A 26398-nucleotide genomic window follows, 5' to 3' on the forward strand; every position below is an offset into this window, starting at 1 on the left:
TTCCAATCTATACAGCTATGGGTATGGCCTGATCTATCTACCTATATATATATATATATATATATATATATGAGATCTTAACAATTTCCATGTTCTGAACCAGGGTCAATTTCCCAAACACTGGGGCATAAGTTAGAGTTTGTGCTAGACATATGTCTAATTTTGTTACCATATGCCCTTCAAACCTATATATAGTTACTAGCTGGGGATCTGAACAGTTTCCAAATGATGACCAAAGAGCAAACCTCCATCCCCAGGGTCTGTCCCGGAAATGTGTATCATTTCTTCTCATGTCCTTTAACCAATAAATGCTTAGAAGGTGTGGATCTCAACCTACAATCTGTATTGGATATACCAGTATCTCTAGTTCCATCTCATGTCCTTCTGTCCCATAAATGGTTGTTGATTGGGGATCTCAACAGTTTCCAAGATGTGACACAGGGGAAACATACCTACTGAGACCATCCCTGGGAAAGACCAGAGAGCATAACCAAAAAACCCAATACATATATCACAGCCCTGGTCTTGAAGATGATGCAAACCATCTTTTAGATTTCCACCTACAATGCCTCAAATATTTAGATTTAAAGAAAAAATTAAAACCACTGTGAACATCTAAAGACTACCCCATATCCTATTCCAATGTTTCAAGTGAGTGTATTTAATGGTGTAGTACATAAACTACATTACTAATGGTGGGTTAAGACAAACAGACAAACAGGAAGACATAAAGGACTTCAAAAAGTTTAAAACACAGCTTCTCGGATTATCCTTAGAGTACAAAGAACTCATCACACACACACCTTGCTCTATAACCTCCACTGGCTATCCATTTGATCCAGAATCAAATAAAAAAATCTGTTCACTATGCTATATTTCATTTACTGACTACAATCCAATATACCTATCTGACCTCACCCATGTGTACACCCCATCTAGAAACTTGCACTCTTTGTCCAACACTCATATTCTCATTGTTCCCACTGTTAAAACAAAGTCACATGTACAATGTTCTTTTGCATACCAGGCACAGCTAACTGGAACAAATTATCCATTAATCTTAGACACAAAGACACTGTAATCTCATTCAAGTGTGTTCTTAAAACTTGCCTATTTCGACTACACGAACAAACTTAGACAGAATACTGTTTACTTCCCTAATTATTGTCATCACGTTTTTATTTTACAATTTCAGTGTTTGTTTTTGTAATCTTGTCATTGTATATGTTTTATTGTGTTGTCTAATACTGTAAAATGCTTAGAGCTCCTATAGATTAGTCCACATTTTATTGTCATTATTATTATTATTATTTTTATTATTATTATTTTTATTATTATTATTATTATTATTATTATCCCCACCTTTACAAAATATGCATGGGGATAAAAGTCAGTTATTTTTGTTGAAAACTTAGACATTATGATTATGAAATCAATTTAAATAATATAAAAATCTTTGATTGGTTGCCAAAGTACACCTTACATGAAACATCTTATCCTGAAATGAAAAACACAATACAGGTACATACATTTATATTTTAATATAATGATATAACTAAAAACTACACACATTACTACATGAAACTATTTAGTCATTTTCAACACCAAATAAACTTTAATAACTATAAACAACAAAAACTCAAGCCTAAAAATTCTTTTATCTACCCAATTAATATGATGTTCTAATTGTCTTCCCATTTTTCATAAAATGTACATTGTACATTCATTTGTCATGACTGTGGAAGGAATGGTTGTGAGGTACAAACAATTAGTGATTGGGAAAAGGTAAACCACAAATTATAATACTGCAGCTGAATATTACTATTATTAATATAAAATTAGAAGGAAAAAATGTCTGTGGTTTTTGTGTAAAACTGTCTGTAGGGGATTTTATGGCATTTGTGAAAGATGAATTCCTCAGATTAATACTTATTCAAAGTCTAAAAATACTGCAAAACAAGAAAATTTGATTTCTTCCATTAATATGATGATTGTAAGATATTAAATTATATTCCATATCATGGTACTGGACAACGACACTGTTTTACATTCAAACATTCATACAAAAATTACTATCCTCTTTCCAGAACACAAACTTAATAATATTTTGTAAACAGATTCCAAAACCAATTCTTTGGAATCACAGTTGGTAATCTATAGATCTCATCAGAGTAAAAATATACACAGAATCCTTCACCACAACAGTTAAATTTCTATCAGTGTAAGCCAAGATAACATCAAGTCTAAACAGACAAAATGGTTTTGGATTCTAATATATGAGAATCACTACCATGTTTCTTCTAAGCTGGCTTGAATAATTCTGTTAAACAAAGGTTTTAAAATTCTTTATGTGATGTGATACCTGACAAAAATGATAATAAATAAGTAGTATAAACTAAAACAAATGCAAGAAGTAATATATCCAGCTGAATACATCTGCAGTTCATACAATGTGCAGCATAGAAATGTTGAGTAATGTAACTGAACTGTGATTTAACAAAAACAGTTCTCAAAATTAAATAAAATTAATGACATTATAAACAGTATCTAGTTATTTATATTGCATGTACTGCAGTCATGCACTCAGTTAAAGGTCAAAAGGATGACAGAATATACTTGCACCTTCATTCTCCATATTGATTTCCAGTACCACTATTCATTATATGTAATGCATATCCAATCCTCCTCCATTAGTGTAAAATATCACTATTCTTTCAATTTGCTGCAAGCATCTGCTGAAAATGATGGTACCTAATTAATACTTTAGCATCTGTATAATGGTTTTGAGATGTCCCTCATTCACATATGGTATATCAACTTACATAAAGCCAGTTTTCATACAGGTTGGAGGAGTCTGGCTCCATTGTATCTTTTGTATCTTCTATTTCTTCTTTCTTTATGTTCTTGTCCCAAATAATCTACTCTGTACGGTGGAATTTCCACAAAATGCATATCTTCTTCTGGGATATGCATTTCTGATAATTGTTCGAATAAGTGTCCATTAAGCCACTGTGCTATTTATACAAACTCAAAAACATCACCTTTCTTAAAATCTGGAAGTTGGAGCTAGTCTAAAATTATCTACGCCAAATGTCTGACATGTACCTGATGGGGCAGAATGCTGTTCATTTACAATATTCCTTTTGAGTTTCCTGGAATTTTATATTTTTTCATATTATGTATTAGTGCTTATTGAAGAAACATTTTCTATAATGTCAGTTTTACCACTGTGGTCTGATTTAAAGAAGTATCTTGGTATAATTAGTATACCAGTATACTAACTGAAGCGTAGCTTTATTTTGCAATTGTTAAAATAGGTAGCAGGTTCATAAAGCATTGTATGCTACTGCATGGTCAATATGTCATTTTAACAAATCAATATGTACATAAACATCAATATTCAATAATTCATTTGTGGAACGATCATACAAACTCAGGTGTCAAAATCATTTTACAAATAAAACATCAGATACTTCCATTGTCAAATCAGCTTTATTTTGTAGAATTCTTCATTAATTAATAAAGTACTTCATTAAAAATAGTAACTAAACACTACAGCTGGTTTACCAAATCACATCATCAGTTGAGGCTGCCAAACACACTGCTATATGCCCATCAATAGCCACCTGACACATGCTGAAAATATTTAAAATAGAAATTAAAAAAAGTCCCAATGAATATACTTTCTTATTATAAATTGGGTTCAAGTGCAACCAAAATAGAGTCTGATCTTCTGTCAAATAATGATATTCCAGATCTATGTCTATGTTGTTTGTTCTACCAATTAAATGACATATACAGTACCTAGTTCTGCCAGCTAATGAATCCCCAAGTCTATACCAACTATTACATCACTAGGACTGATTAAGAAAGGCATTGAATGGCAAGTCTCAATATCAGACACATGTTACCAAACTTAATAAGGTAAGGCTGATACTGAATCAAAATAGAAAGGTCCACCTGTTAGGCTTATGTGAAACTTTTCTTGTCACAGATGTACAAGATAATGAGCTGTAGGAAGGATATGACATTGAAAGAAAAGACAGAACAGGACCTGTTGATAAAGAGGGATTACATGTAGTATGTATATAAGCAATCATGTTTCCTATGAATGAAGAAAAGACCATGAGATCAGTCATCTTCAGACATCAGTCTTGTCTCATCAAAGTCTGACCCATTCGGTGTGGTCTATCTGACCTATTGGGTCTTTATATCGACTTTGGGGTGAGGCGAGGACCTGTGGTATACTAATTAAAACACTAAGTCATATTGTAATATACTGTTTATATCCAATATACACACTAAGTTCAGTCCACCTCTCCAAATGCTACACTAATGTTTATCTACATTGTTTTTCATTATATCTGTCCACTCAGAATATCTATCACTCCATAATGTCAATTAAGCATCCTTTCTCTTAACTCTCCATCTCGTAAATCTTTGTGTGATTCTTATTCCCAACTACATCTTATCTCAGAGTCTGCTGTCCATTTTTCTTTGCTTTCTTTCTGCTTTGTGTCCTTCTGCCTTCTGCTTTCTACCCCACACTATATCTTGTATCTATGTATATACGCATATTGTAATCCCACACCTTTTCCCCACATACAGAATATGATTGGCTAACCATTACTAGATGAATGATAGCTTCCTTCCCCCAGATCATACCATAAGTAAATGGTGCTGAAACAGCAGGATTATGACCCAGTTATCCAAATATGTCATGATGCTGACCTGTTTACCCAGATTTGTCAAAGCCTTCCTGAAACCCCAAAACCTGACTGCTATTTATATGTTCTCACACACAACTTACATTAGTTTCTATGATGCTGACATAGTTACCCAGATTTTTATCATTGCTTCCATCACATCTATCTCTGAAATTCCCATATTCACACAGACAACATATTACTAGCTAGAAACTTAATATTGGTAATGCTATATATTATACTTTTTCCCCAACATTAAAAATCCCTTTGGTCATAAAAGCCAATACAGATATGTTGTGTTTAGAGGACACCCAATGTACCCGTCTCTTGGACTGAGAAGTTTGAAACTGAATTAGGGGTAGCTCTAGATAAATTAATGATCTAGAAGTTATTGTGATGGGGATTTTAACAAAGACTACACATTTTTAACAATGCAATATCTAAGCATTGTCAAATTTTACGGTTATCACAGCATATTCCCTCACCTTCTGGACCTTCTTGCAATGAGCTTACCAATGAGAGAGGGAGACGGCTGCTCGAGTTCGCAAGCTTCAACAACTTGGTACTAGCCAACACCCTGGGACAACATAAAGCTTCATGATGCTGGGCATGGCACTCACCAAATGGAATCCATCACAACCAGATCGACTACATACTGGTTCAAAACCGTTACCGATCTGGAATCAATTGAGCAAAATCAAGGACATTCCCAGGCACTGATGTTGGGAGTGATCACGACCTCGTGATTATGAACTTCCGAGTGAGGCTGAAGAAAATTAACAAGCCAAAGAACATCAGGCTCAAATTCAACCTTGAACTGAAGGATCCTAACATTTGCAAGTCATTCCAAGCCACAATTGGAGGAAAATTTGCTTCACTCCTTGTGATGGATGGTGATGTCAATGAGATGACAGACACCTTCAACACAGTCATGACAGCAGCTGCCAAGAACATCATTGGCCTCCATCGCCTGAAGAAAAAACCCTGGGTTACAGAAGAGATTCTGAAGTTGTGTGATGCCCGAAGAGAACTAAAAAACACCAGACACACAACAGGGGTACTGAAGCACCGAGAAATAAACAAGAATATCAGAAAAAACTTGAGCAAAGCAAAAGAAAATTGGATTGGACAAAAGTGCACAGAAATGGAGAACAGTCTGATAAAGAATAACAGCAAAAAGGCATTCTAAATTGTGAAAGACCTCACCAGACAGAAACAACCAAGAGTCAGTACCATTCAAGACAAAAATGGAAAATGCCTCACAGAAGTGAGTGACATTGCAGAAAGATGGACTGAGTACTGGAAAGAACTCTACAACCATCAGTCCACAGGAGACCCAGAGGTGCTTGAAGTTCCAAACTCCTCAAATGAAGATGACTTCCCCATTCTCAAAGAAGAGTTGGAGTCAGCAATAAGAGCACTGAAGAATGGGAAGGCAGCTGGAGTAGACAGCATCCCAGCTGAACTTATCAAGAATGGGGGAGAATCAGTGAAAGAGCTACTAACAAAAATCTGCAACAAGATCTGGCAGACAGGTGAATGGCCAACACAATGGACCCAGTCACTGATTATAACACTTCCCAAAAAAGGCAATCTCCAGCTGTGCCAAAATTACAGAACTATCAGTTTGATCAGCCATGCTAGTAAGGTAATGCTGAAGATCATCTTGAACAGACTGAAACCACAAGCAGAAGAAATAATCGCTGAAGAACAGGCTGGGTTCCGGAGTGGAAGAAGCACAACAGAACAAATATTCAATCTCAGGGTTCTGTACAAAAAGTACTCGCAACGCCAACAAGACATCTATCATGTGTTCATAGATTTCAAAAAGGCCTTTGACCGAGTGTGGCATGAGGCATTGTGGGCCACAATGAAGAAGTATTACATAGGTCAAAAGTTAACCAATACCATCAAGCAGCTGTACGCCAAGGCTACCAGTGCAGTAATTGCCCAAGGTGCTGTGGGGGACTGGTTCCAGACAACAGTGGGAGTGCATCAAGGCTGTCTCCTGTCACCCACGCTTTTCAACATCTACTTAGAGCGCATCATGAGCAAAGCCCTGGAAAACCACTGTGGGACAGTCAGCATTGGAGGGCATAACATCACCAACCTCCGCTTTGCAGACGACATTGATGGGCTGGCAGGCAGTGAAGATGAGTTAGCCACCTTAGTGAAGAACCTGGATGAAACATCTTCCGGATCTGACATGGAGATAAGCGCTGAGAAGACAAAGCTGATGACAAATAGTGGCAAACAAATCTCAGCCAAGATTAAAGTCAGAGGACATGAACTAGAAACAGTGAGCCAGTTCAAATATCTTGGTTCCATAATCACTGAAGAGGGATCAAGAGCAGAAATTTTGTCAAGAGCAGCACAAACAATGGCAGCTATGTCAAAAGCTAAGACCCATCTGGAGAGACAAGAATATCTGTCTGACAACTAAAATCAGACTATTGCAAGCTCTAGTCATCTCAGTCTTTTTGTACTCATGTGAGGCATGGACCCTGACAGCAGAATTACAACGAAGAATCCAGTCACTTGAAATAAGATGCTACAGAACCATCCTTGGCATCTCTTACATGGACCACATCACAAATGAAGAAGTGCATAACACCATCAGGCGTGAAGTAAGCCAATATGAGGACCTCCTCTCCACCATCAAAAAGAGAAAGCTGAAATGGTATGGCCATGTCACTAGAGCCAACAGTCTATCCACATCAGTCCTGCAGGGCAGCGTCCAGGGTGGCAGAAGGAGAGGTAGACAGAGAAAAAAGTGGACTGACAACATCACAGAATGGACAAGGAAAAGTTTTGCGGAGACACAGGCATTGGCACATGATCAAGACAAGTGGAGGGAACTGGTCAGATGTTCAGCAGCACAGTGCCTCAACGACCACATTAGGTCATGAGACTGATGATGATGATGATTCCCTCACCTACACGAGAAACTGAAACATCAAGTACGCTAATTGATAATTTCTATAGTAATAAATCAGTAAATATCATTGAAGTACAAGGTTCCTTATTTCTCAGTGACGATTATATAATCTGTATCACAAGCAAATTAATAGTAACAATATATATATATGATGCTAAGCATAACATTATCTCTTATAACTGCTTCAAACAGTTAAATGTTGAAAACATTTTATCTGATTTAGCAAACTCCAAACTTTTCTTTGAATAAAATTCTTAAGTCCCCAATGAAGCACTTGAAATTTGGTATACTATTATAAACTCTGTTTTGGATCAACATGCTCCTATAAAAACAAAAAAAACACTCCCCCCAGAAACCTACATGACTCACATCGGAAATCAATGAAGTAAGATGAAATAGAGATTATTTTCATAAAGTCAAGGACTGGCATAACTACATACTCTGGCATAACAAACGTGTGATTCAATCTGCTAAATTTTTTTATCATGAAACATTAATTGAAAATGCATAAAGTAAAAAAAAAATATTGAAAATTCTGAGGGATTTTACTTCAAACATAAACAGTAAGACACCAAATCGACCAATAACACTGGTCTACAATTATTTAGAAGTCGTCTGCTTCAGAGATAAAACATGCTTTTTATTATGGATTTTGATGTGCCGAGTTCAAATATGGCAATTAAAACAACTGATTGGCTACAATTTCCAAGATATTTAAGTTTTTACATTTTACATCTATGTATTTTGTGTAGATGGTAGAATTTTATCATAAATTGTAAACCTAGGTCTTTTTATGCGTTTATGGTTGCTTTACATGATAATATTTCACCTGTTTATGTAACACTTTAAATTACAGCAATAGGGCTATATAAATAAAATTATGAAACACAAGGCAAAATATTACTATGTATGAATGTGTGTGTATGTATGTATGTATATATATATATATATATATATATATATATATATATATATATATATATATATATATATATACACATACATACATGTGTATATATATGTAAGTACATAGTTTAGTCCTTATTTAGTGTCTACTCAGCGCTTCTTGGCTTGTCTCTTGTATTCATTCAACAGAGAATCTCTTGTCACTGTCCAGCAATAGTCTGCAAGCATTTATGGGCTCTATTTGCCCTGATAGCATTTCTCCTTGTTGCAATGTCCTAGTAAAATTGCTTGACGTGCTTGCTGCTCACTGTTCTGCAGTTCAGTGGTGGTCAAAGTGGTTATAGCATCTGTTGCAGATGTAGGAGGTCACAGGTTTGAACCCTGGCTGAGTCATACCAAATACTTAAAAAATGGTACTAGCAGTTACCTCACTTAATACTTAGCATTAAGAGATTTCTGTTAGCACTGGTTGGCCTGGTGTCAGAATAATATGACTGGGTGTGGCACAATGCCACAGTGCTAGACATCATCATAAACTACCACATTGCAGACATCGTAGCAATATGAATAATTTTTTAAAGCTACGTTAAAAATATAAATCACACAAGGTCACACATTTCTGTCTTCTCCATTGTCACCCCACCCTCCTGCATCTAGTAACACGAGTTCCATCACTTCTTTATCACGTTCTCTCACTTCTTTATTTAGCACTACAGCACTGTTCCCATTTCAACTGAAAGCTGCCAAAGTTATGCCTGTTTACAAAAATGGCTTAACATGAAATTCAGATAATTACAGACCAATATCTATTCTGCAAACCATATCCAAACTGTCTGAAAGACATGTTTCCAAACATCTCAATGATTACCTTTCAAAGTACAATTTAATTCACCCATCCCAATCAGGATTTAGATGAAACCACTCCAGTCTGTCTATGCTAACAAAACTGACTGATGACTGGTTGCTTGCAATGGACAATGTGGAACTGGCTGGAACTGTATACCTTGACTTTAAGAAGTCCTTTTATTTAGCTGACCATAATATGGAAACTTGAAATGTTCTCACTCATCACTCTCATGGTTTACCGCTCCGGTGGCCTAGTGGTTAGAGCATCCGCCTTGGATACGGGAGGTCGTGGGTTCGATCCCCGGCTAAGTTAACAATCCAAATCACACACACACTCATGGTTTAAATCATACTTATCTGACAAAAGTCAGCAAGTTGATATTGGTAACATTAAATCACAGCTGATGTACATCAACAAAGGCATTCCACATGGAACTATTTTAGGGCCAGTACTATTCATATTGCTTATAAATGACTTGCCCCTGTATGTACAGCATTAAAAAAACAGAGATATATGCTGATGATACTAGTTTGCATATTTTCTGATTCAAATGTTAAATATTAAACAAACAGCTGAACAACGATTTATATAAAGTTGAACACTGATTTTCACTAAATAACATATCTATCAATCCTGTAATAACCAAGGCATTGTTGCCTGGAACTAGGCAAAGATTATCAGTGAACAAAAATCCAAATCTTGAGCTGTATATTGAAGATAATAGAACTAAAAATGTTGACACAGAAAAACATTTGGGGGTTCCATCTTTGCTGTCCAAGGTTCCGATGTGATAACTCTATCTACACATTGCCGGATCAAACTGATATATTGGTGCCTGTCCTAGCAATATCAGAAAAGAAATAAATCTACATGTGTTCAAAACAAAACTTTATAACAATTATCTTGAAGAAAGTTGTCACTTTAAATACTGAACTACTGAAATACATGTTCTCCAACATGCTCAGTTATTGTGTATGATATACACTTTGTGCCTTTATACATACCGTATCCTGAGGGCCTCAGGGGAGATTAGTACAGTAATACCTCGAACATTCGCGAGGTTAGGTTCCAGAACCAGTCGCGGATCAGGAGGAATTGCGAATGTTTGGTACAAGTCACTAAAAATGCTAATAAATGCTCTTTTCTAGGGTTTAAACCCTAAATATGACCCAAATCATGCTCCCAAAGCACTTTAATTTCATTTAAAAGTTAGCTTAATACATTACCCTTAAAAAGAGAAATAAATGGTTGACGTAAAAATCGAGTACAGTATCGCCTAATGGGTATTTGCCACACCAGCACATTTACAGTATGGTACATGTATACTAATATTACCCCTATACTAATTCATTGGCTGCCGTTTTCTTTTGCACTCACAGTAAGGTAAAACCAAGTAACGAATGGGACTGTAAACTTAATGCCTCATGTTTTCTTTGTCATTGTCAGGAAGGTAAACTAGGTAAACTTCATATGTCACAGAAGTCATATAACGAAGGTACAATTCAATAAAATAAAGAAAACATGTACGTAGAGGGTACCAATGAAAATTTCGCGAATCCGTGAATTCGTGAATCCAGAAACGTGAACGCATGAGGTATTACTGTATATTGTACTGAGTCACCCTATAAAATAAAGTGTTGATCATAAATATCATTATTATTTTCATTTTACATGTGAGTGTGTGTGTGTGTGTGCATACATATGTACATGATTTTGTATCTTAGTAGATATTTGGGGATAGAAAGCAAAGATACATAATAAAGGTTAATACACTGGAAAGGTAACTTTATAACAATGTAAATTTCTATATCAGCACAATGGAAAATGCATGAAAAACACAAAAGTACTTTTAAAATTACTGAAAAATTGGTATAAATTATTCCTAGGAAGAACTGTATAGCTAAAATGTTTCATCACATCACACACAATAAATTATCAAATTCCAACTGGCTAACAACTGCAATTACTTTTAGGGCAGTACACATTTTCCCTATTCTCATTCAGGGACACTACATCTGACTATATATAGTCATACTACCTCTTATAGTGGGCACCATTACCACAGGACATGTCATAAGAAATCAAATTGCATCATATAAAATATTAAATACGTCATTGCCTTCTCTCATGTAAACTGTTTTTCTACTTTTCTGTAAAATTGTCCTGGAGGTTATTTAGTTGTCTTGGTTACTCTCTCTCCCCCCCACCTCTATCACTTCGTATTTGAAAGTGTGTTATGTTTGGATGAAAAGATGGTTTTCCATGTATTTTGGCCACATTACTTCAAAAGAACATAGCAAAGACTATACAATGTAATTAATTTTAACTGACAGGTGTACCAAGATTACAGTATTGTAATGGCAAATAGGTACAGACACTCATTCATCTGTCACTTTATGATATACCTGTATATATAATTTTTAATTTTGTTTTTGCTTGTTAAAACTTCTCTAGAAAATGCACTTGAAAACATTTCCCAACCAGTCTGAAACCCATACATGTGTACACCAGAGAACATGCACAGGCTTGTTCACACTATAGTATTCATTCATTTAAACCACAATGGTCACTGATGAACTCTGAACTCTACAAGGCCATGTTGGGGAGTTCATTCAAAATTAAATGTGAATCTTTTGGACTGTCAAATTTTGGTGAAGTACTGAAAAGTGTAAAAATTAAATTTCTTCTTCATGTGGCAGTGGATTAATGATTTATTCCTATTTTTAATTATAATGGTGTATTCCTGGTATTCAGACAAAGGACTATATTGATAAGGTCCATTTTCTGACCCCTCTCCAACTTATTTTATACTGCATGTATGAGATGCTTAACTTTTATTTTTGACATCAGCTTTTGTGTTCACGTGCCAGTTGCCTTGGTTACAGTGTCAAAAAATTATCAAATAAAGACATGGAAAGTAGTCATCTTTTCCATTTACTTTTCATAGATACTGTTTTACCATGAACTTTTCACTCAGTTTAAAACTGCAATATGCATTTTCAATATTTTGGGGGTATAAGACATTATTATCAAACAAACATCATAAATAGCTATGTTGTCAATAGTCTTTGTGTTTTGCTAACTGGGTGCGCTTATGCATGCATGTACTCATTTAGAAGGAGAATAGCTAGTAGTAAGAACAAAATCTTGACAGAAGTGTTTGACTTCGCTTGCTGTCATAATTTACCAATAATTGATCATTGGAGCAACTTGTTTCATTAATACTGTTTTGTAATTTTTGTGGCATATCTTGGGGAAATTACTGGTTTTTTTGTCTATGGACTTAAGTATGAAATAAAGTCATCATCACCATCATTATTGTTATTATTCTAGAACAATCCCCTCAACAAAAAAAACAATTACTTAATAACAGATTAATGATAATTATGATAATACAGAGACCACTTCATCACCAGCAAATAGTGATCTCTTAAGACTGGTGGTCCCTCTAACATGTTTGTGCAAGATGATCAGTTTTTTCATGGTCAAAATGCAACAGACCCTAAGAATGAAAATTACCCACAATTAATGTACATGCATTTTATTCTTTATTCATAGCTTTTGATAAAATATTACATTCATTTCATTTCCAAATAATATTTTATAGCAATTAAGATTTACATATTTCATAAAACATTCATATTTATATTTGATGATTAATTGTGCATGTACATATATTACTATAGGAAGTGAAAAATTAAGCCGAGGTAATATTTCTTTATCTTCCCATAGGTTAACTTGACATGTACATAACTTTCAGAGTTAGTTCAAATGTGTCAATCGTAATAATTGCACAGTAAGCTCTATTAACACCTGTTCATCCTGTGTATGAGTAAGCAGTTTAGGTAAATATGAATATAAGCATATGTAAAAGTACAAATGAATGAAATAAACAACAGAATTAACCCATAAGGAAACAATATAAATTTTAATATAGATAAAAGTCAAAGGCTTGATTTACAGAAGACATAAAGATATTAACTCAATAGCCAAAGCATATATCTGCCTGCACTTGTGGCAAACAGACAATGGCTTGGATAGTGGGTTTTAAAAACTGTAACATAAACATCAAACAACACGAACCGTTACAATGACAATCAATCACTCATTAAGAGAAAGACAAAGACCTCATTCACCCCTGGCATTATGGATAGACTTCAATGACTAAAACAACAATTTGACCTTAAAGATTTCTTATTATGAGATTATCACAGTTATAAGGGTTTGCCAATGATAAAGAAATAATACAAATCACTGAACTGTCTGTGTACATCCTTGACTGTATCCTTTGAAGATGGAATGTTAAATCATAATTGGGGATTTACATGCATTTGGCATTAAAATGGTGGTAAATGACATGTACTTTAGTCTAGTTTATGGTCTGTAGCAGGTGATGCTACCATCATGACATGTAGGTTTTAGAAACCTTGTAGCCAGACCCAACCTTTTTTGTTTAAAAAACCTCATTAAGTGGTCATGTTTACAAACTTAAGGATTAAATAAAAAGGTCAGTTATGTTTATTTCTGTTCCTGTCACACAATCATTAATAGTAATATTGTTACATTCATTGTAGTGTTGTTATTGCAATCTGCACTTTGGTTGCATATACTCCCAAAGGGTCATGGTTACAAAGGATTAAATAAAGGCCATGAGGTTATCCCTGTTCTTTTGTGACTGAGTTGTTCATAGCAATGTCAAATAACTTATTATGCCAAACACTCAGTCACTGTTTGCATTCTGCAGATGACTGCTCTTGACAGTGCATTTATATAATAAATTTGATCTCTGCATTATGAATGTGGTTGTAACTGACAGGCAGTCACTCATAACAGAGGCTGCTCAAGACAGGTTTTACTGCACAATAGTGAAGACTGCACAAACCCTGACTTGCACTTATTTCTGTTTTGACACACTGTACAACTCAAATAGATGTGATCTGCATGGAAAGTCTACATCTCCATCATAACACGTAACCGCTATTCACTGAACTGGAACAGACGGTTTCTATTATTTCTTTTTTTATCTGATGCATAAACAAGAGAACAAAACATCCTTACCATCGTTTTAAATTTTTCTAACACGGTAAATGTATGAGCATGAAAATATTGTCTAGCACTTAATCTTTTTAAAGTCAAATTCCCAATAGTGCAACAAAATATAAATGGGATTCAAATCTGTGCCCATGTAACAACTAAATTTTATGAAACAACATATTTGGGTTACCTTTTTTGTACACTGAGAAGAATGGCTTGTGCAGTATGTAGATCATTGATATAGTTTTGACGGGAATCTAAATAATATATACATGTATAATGCAAGATAACAAAAAAGACAAATTTATACCTTGGATCAAATTTCTCTTGACATAATGGACAACACTGTTGGGTTGCATTTGTATTTCCTGTGGATTCTAATGGCTTGTCTCCTGCTTCAATGCCTATCAAAGCTGTGGAATTATCCATTCCTTTACAAATACTTGATGTGGCTGTTGTAATTCCTCTCCTTTCAACAAACATTTCTGACATAGATGAGATGCCTTCAGCTTGATTTGATTCTGATGGGTTGTCTCCTCCTTCCTCAATTTCCATCAGATCAAAACTGTCATTGGAGAATTCTGAATCATGAGTTTCCATTTTCATATGGACAGGATTATTTAACTTATTTCCAGGCAGATCATTAATGAAACTCCTGTACTTTACGAATGGACTGGTAATTTTTGTTTGTAACAACTTCTCTGTGTGACTTAAATTCGTTGAATCTTGACACTGGACAAAGGGCTGTTTTGCTGTACAGACTGTGGAATTTTCATTAGTGGTTACACCTGTTAAAAGTACATTTCCTTTCTTGTGAATTTCCTCTTCAAACAAGTCATACTTCACAGGTTTTCTCCTACGACACCAGTCACACATCACAGGAAGAGGAGATAATTCATTTAAGATTTCTTCTGAATTTACTCTGAAGGGGACAACATCTGCAGGGTTTCTATGTAAGGATTTTTCCTCGATCTCCAATTCCTGCTGATAAAATCAACAAAAAAAGAACAAAATAAGCAGGAAACTGCAGAAAATCAGAAATTTTCCAAGCAACATGTGAAATTACTTTCAGATGATCTTTATATGGCCAGCTATATTCAGGTCGGACTAATGGGAAAAGAAAATCTTTACCAGACCTTTTAAATGACCAGCTGATTTTTGAGATTCAAAAAGTACTGCAACTACTTTCAATTTTTCATTGATGTAACTTCTAAACAATTGACTTGAAAAAAGTTTGGATGCAGTGCCTAAAGTATAGTACTGTAATTCCTTACTATGTATCATTTGATTGGGCATCTCCAAGCCCACCAACTAATACTAAGATTTGTTCAAACCATTTTGATGTGGGAACCACTCAGAGTCTTAAAGGCTGTGTCAAAATCATGACAGTTAATGCATTTGTTCAGAACTGGTAGTCTAGTAAGTAGTAAGTTAATGAATCTGCAGCTTCAGGACCAATTGTCACCATCTTGTGAATTTATCAATGAATCTGCAGCCTTCAGGACTACAAGCCACCATCATGTGAGTTTATAAATGTATAACAGTCTACAGGACCAATTGTCATCATCTTGTGAGTTTATAAATGTATCACAGTCTACAGGACCAATTGTCACCATCTTGTGAGTTTATAAATGTATCACAGTCTGCAGGACCAATTGTCACCATCTTGTGAGTTTATAAATGTATCACAGTCTACAGGACCAACTGTCACCATCATGTGAGTTTATAAATGTATCACAGTCTACAGGACCAATTGTCACCATCTTGTGAGTTTATAAATGTATCACAGTCTGCAGGACCAATTGTCACCATCTTGTGAGTTTATAAATGTATCACAGTCTGCAGGACCAATTGTCACCATCTTGTGAGTTTATAAATGTATCAGTCTACAGGACCAACTGTCACCATCATGTGAGTTTATAAATGTATCACAGTCTACAGCACCAATTGTCACCATCTTGTGAGTTTATAAATGCATCACAGTCTGCAGGACCAATTGTCACCATCTTGTGAGTTTATAAAATGAATCTGCAGCTTTCAGAACTACAAGCCATCTTGTGAATTTGTAATTGTATCAGTCTACAGTGACAATTTAGCTACCGGTGTAATCATCATTAATTGATGAATCATCAAAAAGTAATAGACCTAGAATGTCAATGGTAATAAATTAAAATAGTGCTGTTATGATTTTTAAGCACACCATCATTTTCTTTCCTTCGTATTTTATGTTTTAAGTAATTTTTGGTTTATTACAAACTTAACTGTATTACATATATAAATCTGATGATCCATTAAAAATGATATGAACAACAAAACATTTAATTATAAACAGATCCAGCAGCATTTCAAAGTTACTTTATCTGCAGGACAGGAGGTAATTTCATTTTGCACAGTATTTCATCCACAAATAATCCGACATACCCACCCTGACCAATCATCATGAAAAGAATTATTTCATGATGTCCTCTGAACTATAATTCAACATGGTCAAGGGCATATATCCATCCAGTTTTCATGTAAGATAAAAAACATTTTGCTAACTTCAAAGAATATTTCTAAACCTTGAGAACTGAAACAGCTCAACAGAATCAACTGCCTGAGAAATGTTAATTCCAGTACCAAATGATTCCATCTTTACAAGTCAATATGCATCATTTACTACAAGAGATTACCAGTATTAGATTGACCACTCTGTTGGCCTATGTCGTTAGAGCGCCCAATTTGGACATGGGAATTCACAGGCTTGAACCCTGTCCGAGTCATACCAAAGACTTACAAAAATGGTATCAACAGCTGCCTTGCTAGGTGCTCAGCATTAAGAGGTTAGTGTTAGAACTGGTCGGCCTGGTGTCAGGATAATGTGACTGGGTGGGACATCATGCTACATGTCTGCGACATGATGCCTCAGTGCTAGACATCACTATAAACTGCCATACTACACACATCATAGCGATGACTGAAACGTTGTTAAAGCTACGTTAAAAATCCAAATCACACACACACACAGAAACACAAACCAGTATTAGATTCTTATTTCCAAAAGAAATTTGGATACAGCAGGTGAACTAGTGAAAGTACAACACTGCCAGTTATACCCACAAACCTTTGCAGAAAATTATCCATAATGCCTTGCAAAAGCTGCCAAATTGTACAAGCATTTTCATTTTTGCCACAAATCATACTTGTAACTTAAACTGAAATTTATCTAGTGCTCAAAACAACTGAGCCGTTGTGTTGTCAAGGTTTGCAATTACATTCTAGTGGAATATTTTTCCCTGTTTCTGACAACTATCCTCAATCCCTGTCTCGGACAACTATCCTCAATCCCTGTCTCTTACAACTATCCTCAATCCCTGTCTCTTACAACTATCCTCAATCCCTGTCTCTGACAACTATCCTCAATCCCTGTCTCTTACAACTATCGTCAATCCCTGTCTCTTACAACTATCCTCAATCCCTGTCTCTGACAACTATCCTCAATCCTTGTCTCTTACAACTATCCTCAATCCCTGTCTCTTACAACTATCCTCATTCACATGACAAGATTTTATTTCAATGAGATTACAAGGAACTGCATAACAAGATGCATGCACAGATCTGTATACAGGGCTCAAAATTAGGATTTTTTCTGCTAACACATAGGATCATAAAAATAAATTTGTGCATTGATCCTGTCCAAATTTCACTGATCCTAATAATATCAACAGAAACCAGTTCAGCTTCTAATTCAACAATTATTATTCATTAAATCATTAAAAATAACTCAAAATAATAAAAATTTCACGAACACGACTCGCAAATGGTGAACCCTTCTCATTTTTCCAAATACTCAGTTCATGAAGTGCACAATACAACAGCCACTCTTGCGTTACACTTCAGACTTCGTGTTATTTTCCCAGCATTGCTTGAATTTTTTCTGAGTCTTATCTCTTGATTGTTTTTGTAATCACATTCTTTTATCATCTAATTTTTGCCATTTCAGTGACCACTGTGCTCCATGTAAATTCTTCTATATGTTTACAATTTTTAATATACAATATTTTCAAGAATAAAATATGTAGTAAAGCATATTATACAGCATATTTCTGGACTATTTGTAGAGTCGGCGAATGTGAACTTTCCTGATTGGTCATTATTAACCTAATATCCTACAGTGTGTATCATTTCCTATTACTGTATATGCTCACATATAAACCCGTTTGCATTTAGGCCAAACCTCCCTCCAAACTTAATAGGTAAAAACATAAAGTGCATGACCTACATATAAGCCGACCCACAAATTCGAGACAATATCACAAGGTGCATGCGGAAAGTTCTAAATGCATTTATTTCAGCAAACTTATATTAACAAAAATAACATACCTCTCTCAGTGTTGGCATGTATGATTATTACATAGAAATGGTATAAATTTGTTTGAAAAGTTATGAATTTTTTAAAATTTTCTGTTTTCCTATTATTTCGACCTAATTCAGATTTGTTTATAACTTCATCGGACAATGACAAGAATTGAGCATTCGTGGGTTGCTATAACAATACCTCTCCCTTTTGCCTTGTAATTGTAGATACCAAACCCATTACAATATGATTCCAGTATGACAACAGTGAACAAATTTAGGGTTTGATTCAATGGTCACAATTAGGCTAGTGAGCATATTTACATAATGGTGCCAGCGCAAGTACATTGTTGGTTTGAACACGCGCTGAATGAAGTACATTCCATTGAATGACGTACATCCCTTAGATTTGATTCATGTGTGCAATGCACTAAATTTTAATGATATCTCCAAAATACAATAATTAAATTTCAGAAATAATGCATTAAAATTTAAGCTAATACTATAAAAATTAAGTTGCAGCTTGTTTAGACGTAAGCGATCTTACATCCCATTTTACAAAACTATGGTAACTGTGCTTATGGAGTGAAAGGCAATTACACATCAAAGTACTGGTATAGTTGCCGGTCGAAATTCCCTCTTAACCCAAGCCAGTATCAGGGTTTTAATGATTAACTGGCCTGTACTGCTGTCAGAAAACAAAAGACAAATCTGCAGCTTCCTACTGTGTGAAAAATTATGATTTTGTTCAGCCAAAACATAAAAAATAGATTGATGATGATAACCCCCATCTTCTTCCAGGTGTTTATTTGTTCCTAACTTATTCAGCTTATATGCAAGTATGTATGGTAGTTATGAAATAAATATTTGGGGACAGTACACCAGGCTAGTTCCACATGAAGACTGTTTTGACAACATCACCGTAAATTAATTGATGAGTGGTTTCGCACCTGTTCATTTGGACCATCAGCACTAAATGCACCTCATCATGAGCAGGATGTTGACAGGTAATCAGTTAAAACAATAAAAAGATTTGTGAAACAATTAAAGGAAACACCAACCTGTGACCACTTCTGAACTGTTATGTGAGGAACTGGTGGTAATTTTCATGGCTCAAACAGATTAGCAATGGCTGGGTTGTAATGATCCATCAGCAAAATCACTAACCGTTGCATAGTGAATTAAGATTAATTTCATGCCTTAAGTATGATTAAGTAGATCACCCATCTGTTTTATGAATCGAATTAACATTTAAAACATGGTCAATAAATTCAAGTTATGTTTCAGATTTGTGTCAAAACAATACAAAAACAAATAGCACATTAATCATTCTGTAAATTTTTAGTACTTGATCATGCTAAAATACAATGTAGGAATTCATTTCAATGAACTAAGCATATATACACAAACATACTGTATTAACAAGTATGTATGCACAGAAATACACAAAGGGCATGTAATTAACTAAAAGAAAGATATTGTAAAAATGTGCTTTATGAAATTTTGGTAACATTTTGGGATCAAAGATTAAACCTGATAAAGACACAAAATGGAGAAAAGTGTAATAAGAACTACATACTTGACCTGGGAAAGGCGGCAGATCCACAAGAGGTCTCGGAATGTATCTTGTCCTTGACTGCAGAACCAGCAGACGAATTTCTCTGACCCCAATATCAGCAACATCCAGGAATCCTTGACGTTGCACTCTAAAGAGAAAAACATTGTCAAAGAAAACAAGAAAATATAATTTAGTCCAGAAGCTTTCATGGACACAGAAGAGAGTCAAGTTTGTTAGCACTGTACATTTTTTTCAGTATCATGTAAAACAGATTTGGGTTCATGGCAATAAACAATAATTACATGGAACATTTCCCCTGAAATTTAACAGCTATTAAAAAACTATGGCTATGCTCATATTCTCTGCTAAAAAGATAGCAAATAACAATTCTCATACTAATCAATCTCTTAACATCAAAAGTAAGACAATTTCAAGGTATGAAAACTTTGACTGCTTAGCCAATTACTTTATAAATGCACTCAACTTTTAAACAATAACTACTGAAAGCAACTGGCCAACTAAATAGTTCTGCTGAAACAGTTGAAATTTTTTCATTCCAATCCATACATGGGAAATGTTGCATAATGCTGTCCTTTCTCACTTATTATTCCAATATCTGGTGAAATGTGACCAAAAACCAAATTGTAGCATGCACATAATTTCAAAGTCACATAGTTGATATAACTCAACCAGTTCAATTTTACTGAGATCGTAAAATAGATGATGTACAAATGATACTGCCTAATGTGGAACATCATGCATGACCTGGCTCCCAAAAACACTTAACAAACCAATTCACATTAGAGACTAATCCCAAACACTTAAAAAACCAGTTCACATTAGAGACTTGTGTGCTTTTCTCACCATATCAGGATGTCCTTCTTGGAAGATATCACAGCCATTCCTTTAGGTTGTTGAGGTCCAGGACATGGAATGCCCTCCAATTTACAATCCACATCCAACTTTTCAAACTTTTATTAAGATCAAATGAGCTTTATATGTAAGATCTCCAATAGATTCATTTTAATGTTTATGACCTGTGATAAATGACACATTATGTTTCTAATTGTTCATACCATATTAGTTGTTTTATGTATAAACGTTTTATGCTATATATCTGATGATAACATCCTAATGTCTTCTTGTTTGTGTATGTTGTATCTTCTATCATGTTTTCCACATGCATTTCATTTTGCTTTTATTTTTTGTACAATGTCCTACTAATACCCCATAGTCATATTTTTTTAATATAAGTCTCAACATGTTTTTAGGAAAGCTATGAAAAACAATGGTTTTACAACTGACAATGTAAAAACCGATCAAATAAAAAAAAAAATATTCCACAAACGTTCACAACCTAATTATAACTCAGGGGAAGCCTCTGACCTGATCTCTAGTAAAGAGCGTGTGTGTGTGATTTGGATTTTTAATGTCGCTTTAAGAATTTATGGTATATGGATTGGAAATGTGACTGTGCATGTGTTTTTATGTTTTTGGAATTTTAATGTAGCCTTAACAATTTTCTTGTCATATCACTATGATGTCTGCAGTGTGGCAGTTTATAGTGATGTCTAGCACTGAGGCATCATGTTGCAGACATGTAGCATGATGTCCCATACATATTATCCTGACACCAGTCTGACCAGTCCTAACACTAACCTCGAATGCTGAGTGCCAAGTGAGGAAGCTGTAAGTACCATTTTTGGAAGTCTTTGGTATGACTTGGCTGGGGAGCGAACCCAAGACCTCCTGCATCCGAGGCAGACTCTCTAACCACTAGGCCACCAGAGCGGTACAATATATATATATATATATATATATATATATATATATATATATATATATATATATATATATATATATATATGAGATGTATGTGGTTTGCTGATGGATTTGACTTGTAAGTGAGTGTATGTGGTAATCCATAACATAAATATACATACAGTAGTTATACAGATATCTGATGCTATTTTAAAAGGAAGCTAATGCGTTGGAGCAATTTTTAGAAATTAAGGGGAATTTATATAAAAAACAAACATCTCTAGTCTCCACACAAAGCCTAGCATGGTAAATAATACCTTGAAGAGATAGGCCAATTTCCTGGTTAGTAAGGAAAGGCAAGACTGGATGTAAAAAGACAAATCTTTTATTTCCTGTTTAGCTTTTACTGTATGCATTTTACTGGAATATATTATATATGTATTTATTCATGTACAAAAATATGTAAACTGATTTTGAAAATGAATGACAATTGTACCCTACTTTTAAACCGTGTTTTTTAATTATTTTGGCTTGGTATTCTGCTTTTTCAACATTTGCTGCAAGGGTGACTGACCGGCATGCTGTCTAATTTTGTCCATTCAGCATGCATCAGACTCATATTTAACACGATTTATGGGCTCACAATCACCCACTGAAATCTCCATTAACACTTTCCCCAGCTCCAATAATCTGATATACTTCATAATTTACAAATTATTGCCATCATAATCATCAGCAGCCAGTGTTTGCCTAATGAAACTGTCATCTAAATAATCAGCCATTTGGGCTTTTCTACATAGTATGTATTTTAAATGGTACATGGACAGAGAGAGTCACAGGACAAAAAGTCATGGACAAGTCACAAATAGTCACAGGACAAAAGGTTACAAAAACACATAGGACAAAAAGTCACAAAAACACATAGGACAAAAAGTCACAGGACAAATAGTCACATTTCATACTTGTATTGTTATGATGAACATGTAGTTCAAAAAGTCACAGGACAAAAAGTCACAATTCATATTTTTATTATTACAATGAGCATATATGGCAAAAGCTACAGAACAAGATGTCACACTTGAAAAATTTTTAATGCTATAAAATGGTAACATTAATATTGATGAAAAAAACAAACATTTTACACAGAATGTGGAGCAGTTGTGTTAGACAGGAATGCATAGTTCTGACAATAATTTAGCAATTTGGAGATTGTTTTGCTGGCTGGAAGGGTGGTGATAAGAATGTAGAGATTGGCTGAGGGTTTGTTTCTTTAATTACTGTGTAAACAAGGTTATAGCATATGTATGCTAGAAGCAAATGTCTGGTCTCTCTTTATCAAATTATATTTTATGCAGGAATAGGTGGAATTGACAATAATATAGCAGGCAAAAACGTGTAAGTGTTTCAAAACTAGATTTAATAGGACAAATAAATCATTATAGAATATGTTTATATACTACATATAACAAAAGCACAATTGAAATGTTTCATATACATGTATTGCATCAGTAAATGTAATTTTACCATTTTAGCTGAAAAACTTACAAAAATTGAATATTAAAAATTGTTGAATAAAGTAGGAAAGGGAGTATGAAAATCATGGTTGTAATTCATTCACAAAGATGACTTCAGAATTACAAAAGTCATATTGTGACTTGTTGACCAACACCTTTTTCATAACGCCACTAAAAATGATTGTGACACCTGACTTTTGTCTGTGACTTTTTGTCCTACCCCTCTTTTGTAACTGTAAAAATCAGACTTGTGACTTTCTGTCCATGACTTTTGTCCTGTGACTTTGTCCTACAATCATTTAAAACATGTAAAACTTTGTTGATGCAAGGTTCAGTCTATGACATAATGCTTGTTCCTGGGCACAATGTGGCAATCAAATTTAGTTTTACAACCATTTATGTCATGTGACTGGTTCCAGGACTACTCGGCCTATAATTGATTTTTTAGCCCACAAAGAACTCGGCCCACCCAAATTCTCCCATAACATTTCAGCCCATTACAAACTTGGCCTTTCATCCTGTGATTTATATAATAGAAATGTGGATGTATTTACTGTATGTATTTATATTTGTTCAACAGCCATTTCATTTTGTTATTCCTTGTATGTTTCTCGTAATGGTCATTTATTTTGCAATGGAAATGGAGGAAAAAGTCATAGCACCAGTTAATTAAATTATATACTGCATAATCAATATATTGAAACTGCCCTTGTTAACTGTTAATTGAGCTGAAGGTACCACGTTTCTACTTTACTATTTGTGACTGTAAACATGCTGACATGTGTAATCTGATTACAGTCAGATCTCCCTGCCATGGATGCAGGAGGTCATGGGTTTGAACCCTGGCCGAGTCATACCAAAGACTTACAAAACTGGAACTAGCAGCTACACTTCACTTGGTATTCAGCCTTAAGAGGTTAGTGTTAGGACTGGTCGGCCTGGTGTCTGGTTAATGTGACTGGGTGGGACATCATGCTACAAGGCTGCGGCATGACGCCCCAGTGCTAGACATCACTATAAACTGCCACACTGCAGACGTTTTAGAGATATGACAGGAAAATTGTTAAGGTCACATTAAAATTCCAAAAGCATAAAAACGGTCGCACAATCATGTCTCCAATCCATATACCATAAATTCTGTATCAACAGTAAATATTTTTGAATATTCTAAGTTTAAATGCCTCTGTCTGTGTAAAACCACTATGTTAATTGAAATAAATGTAATTTTTTTTTAACATGAGCACAATTGACAAAGCAAATATTTTAAATGCTTATATATTTATTTTTAATATAAAATTTTGTATCTTTGCCTACCTTACTCTGTCTTATTCCTTCTCTCAATGCTAACCATAGTTAAATATTTTATCTATATAAATTTATTATCAGCAGTAAATATTTGACGTCTCCCATGGGTCAGTGGTTCTCAACTGGGTTTCCATGTTTCTTCATCCACCACTTGCAAGGGCACCATATGTAGCTTATATTGCGCTGAGAAATGTCATTAAACCCAAAACAACAATATTTGATATCGTCTTTCCTGACCCAATTTAGTACCTGTAAATAGTCCATATGATGAACCATTTTCATCTGGAAGTTTTTTTAACGAGATTTAAGATGCAGAGCATTTAACAATCACAACTGAATTCATTTGGTTAAAATACTGTATTTAACTGCAGAACATATTAAGAATGTTATGTGGAGATTTCTTAACAAAATTTGTGCCAGCCAAAGCGGTATAGGCCAAGCATATGTGCCAACTCTATACTGGACCAAGAATTTTATGTGGAGATTTCTTAATGAAATTTATATTGGCCAAATCTGTAATGGTCCATCTCCATTATGGGCCAAGATCTCCAGCTACCCATGAGACAATGCAGATGGTAAGTTTTAGGTCATATTTCATCAATGCTATAGTTTAATTTCATCTGTCAGCAGCTTCAAGACATAAACAATGTTATACTCAAAATTTCTGAGAAAATAAATCATCTCCCAGTCAATTTCATGCAGGTTTGTCTAGACATAATGTTGTTTAAGTTTACTAGGCTTGCTAGTAAGCAGCTACCTGGGCCCCGAGTGGCCTAGTGATCTAAAGTGCTCTCCGTTACGGATCACTGCCATCTCACCTTTGCCTGCGTGGGTTCGAGTCTCGGATTTGGCTAATGTGGGTATGTGAGAAAGCTTGCCATTAGCTTCTATTGGGTCAGTGGTTCTTTCCGGGGTTTTCCCGGGTTCTTCCTCCACCATTAATACTGGCCGCCATGTATAGCCTATTGCGTGCTGAAAAATGACGTTAAACCCTACAACAACAACAAGCCGCTACCCTATACCAACACCACATACAACATTATGAAGCATGTCACTTCAGTGTTCATCTGTAGAAGGCAAGTTAGTGTTGTCGAGTCTTTTTCACTTTTACTAACAAAAATGAGTACCTGTGTCTGCTACAGCTGTCTCAGATGAATTTTCAACTAAAGAATAACAATTAAGGCATATGACTAATGATTACTCATGAAGACTAAAATAACTTTCATATGGTATATTGTTATCTTTCTGTAAAGATTTTCCATCTCTTGTATTGTTATGTGTACTAGCTACTACCGCAAAAATATATATGCATTGACATATCGATGAATCATTTCACCTCTAAAAGTGTACTGCTTTTAATTAAAACAAATGGAAACCTTTCATGGGGAAAGTATTGACTTTAATAAACAAAGTTGGCAATATTCTTCACACATCACCTTCACTACAGACAAAAACAGTAGTGGTCATGTTTAAATTATTGTTAAATGAAAATCA

The 26398-nt window shown here is 34.9% G+C and overlaps 1 protein-coding gene across 2 annotated transcripts in view; it reads right to left on the minus strand.

Annotated features, from left to right (window-relative positions):
- Window positions 1-83: 83 nt before the first annotated feature.
- The window catches only part of LOC149781577 (uncharacterized), a 39580-nt gene continuing 13265 nt past the window's right edge, over window positions 84-26398 (minus strand). The window contains exons 2-4 of one of the 2 annotated variants that reach the window (XM_089935618.1): window positions 20346-20472; window positions 14742-15412; window positions 84-3636 (exon numbers count right to left, since the gene is read on the minus strand). In XM_089935618.1, the coding sequence (XP_089791744.1) occupies window positions 3564-3636; window positions 14742-15412; window positions 20346-20472 (871 nt within the window). In that variant the 3' untranslated portion in view covers window positions 84-3563. Of the gene's footprint in view, window positions 3637-14741; window positions 15416-20345; window positions 20473-26398 lie in introns of both variants that reach the window. The other variant, XM_089935617.1, reaches the window with a different exon arrangement.

Source organism: Sinohyriopsis cumingii, chromosome 15, assembly GCF_028554795.1.
Source record: "Sinohyriopsis cumingii isolate HCF-2022 chromosome 15, ASM2855479v2, whole genome shotgun sequence".
Lineage (NCBI taxonomy): Eukaryota > Metazoa > Mollusca > Bivalvia > Unionida > Unionidae > Sinohyriopsis > Sinohyriopsis cumingii.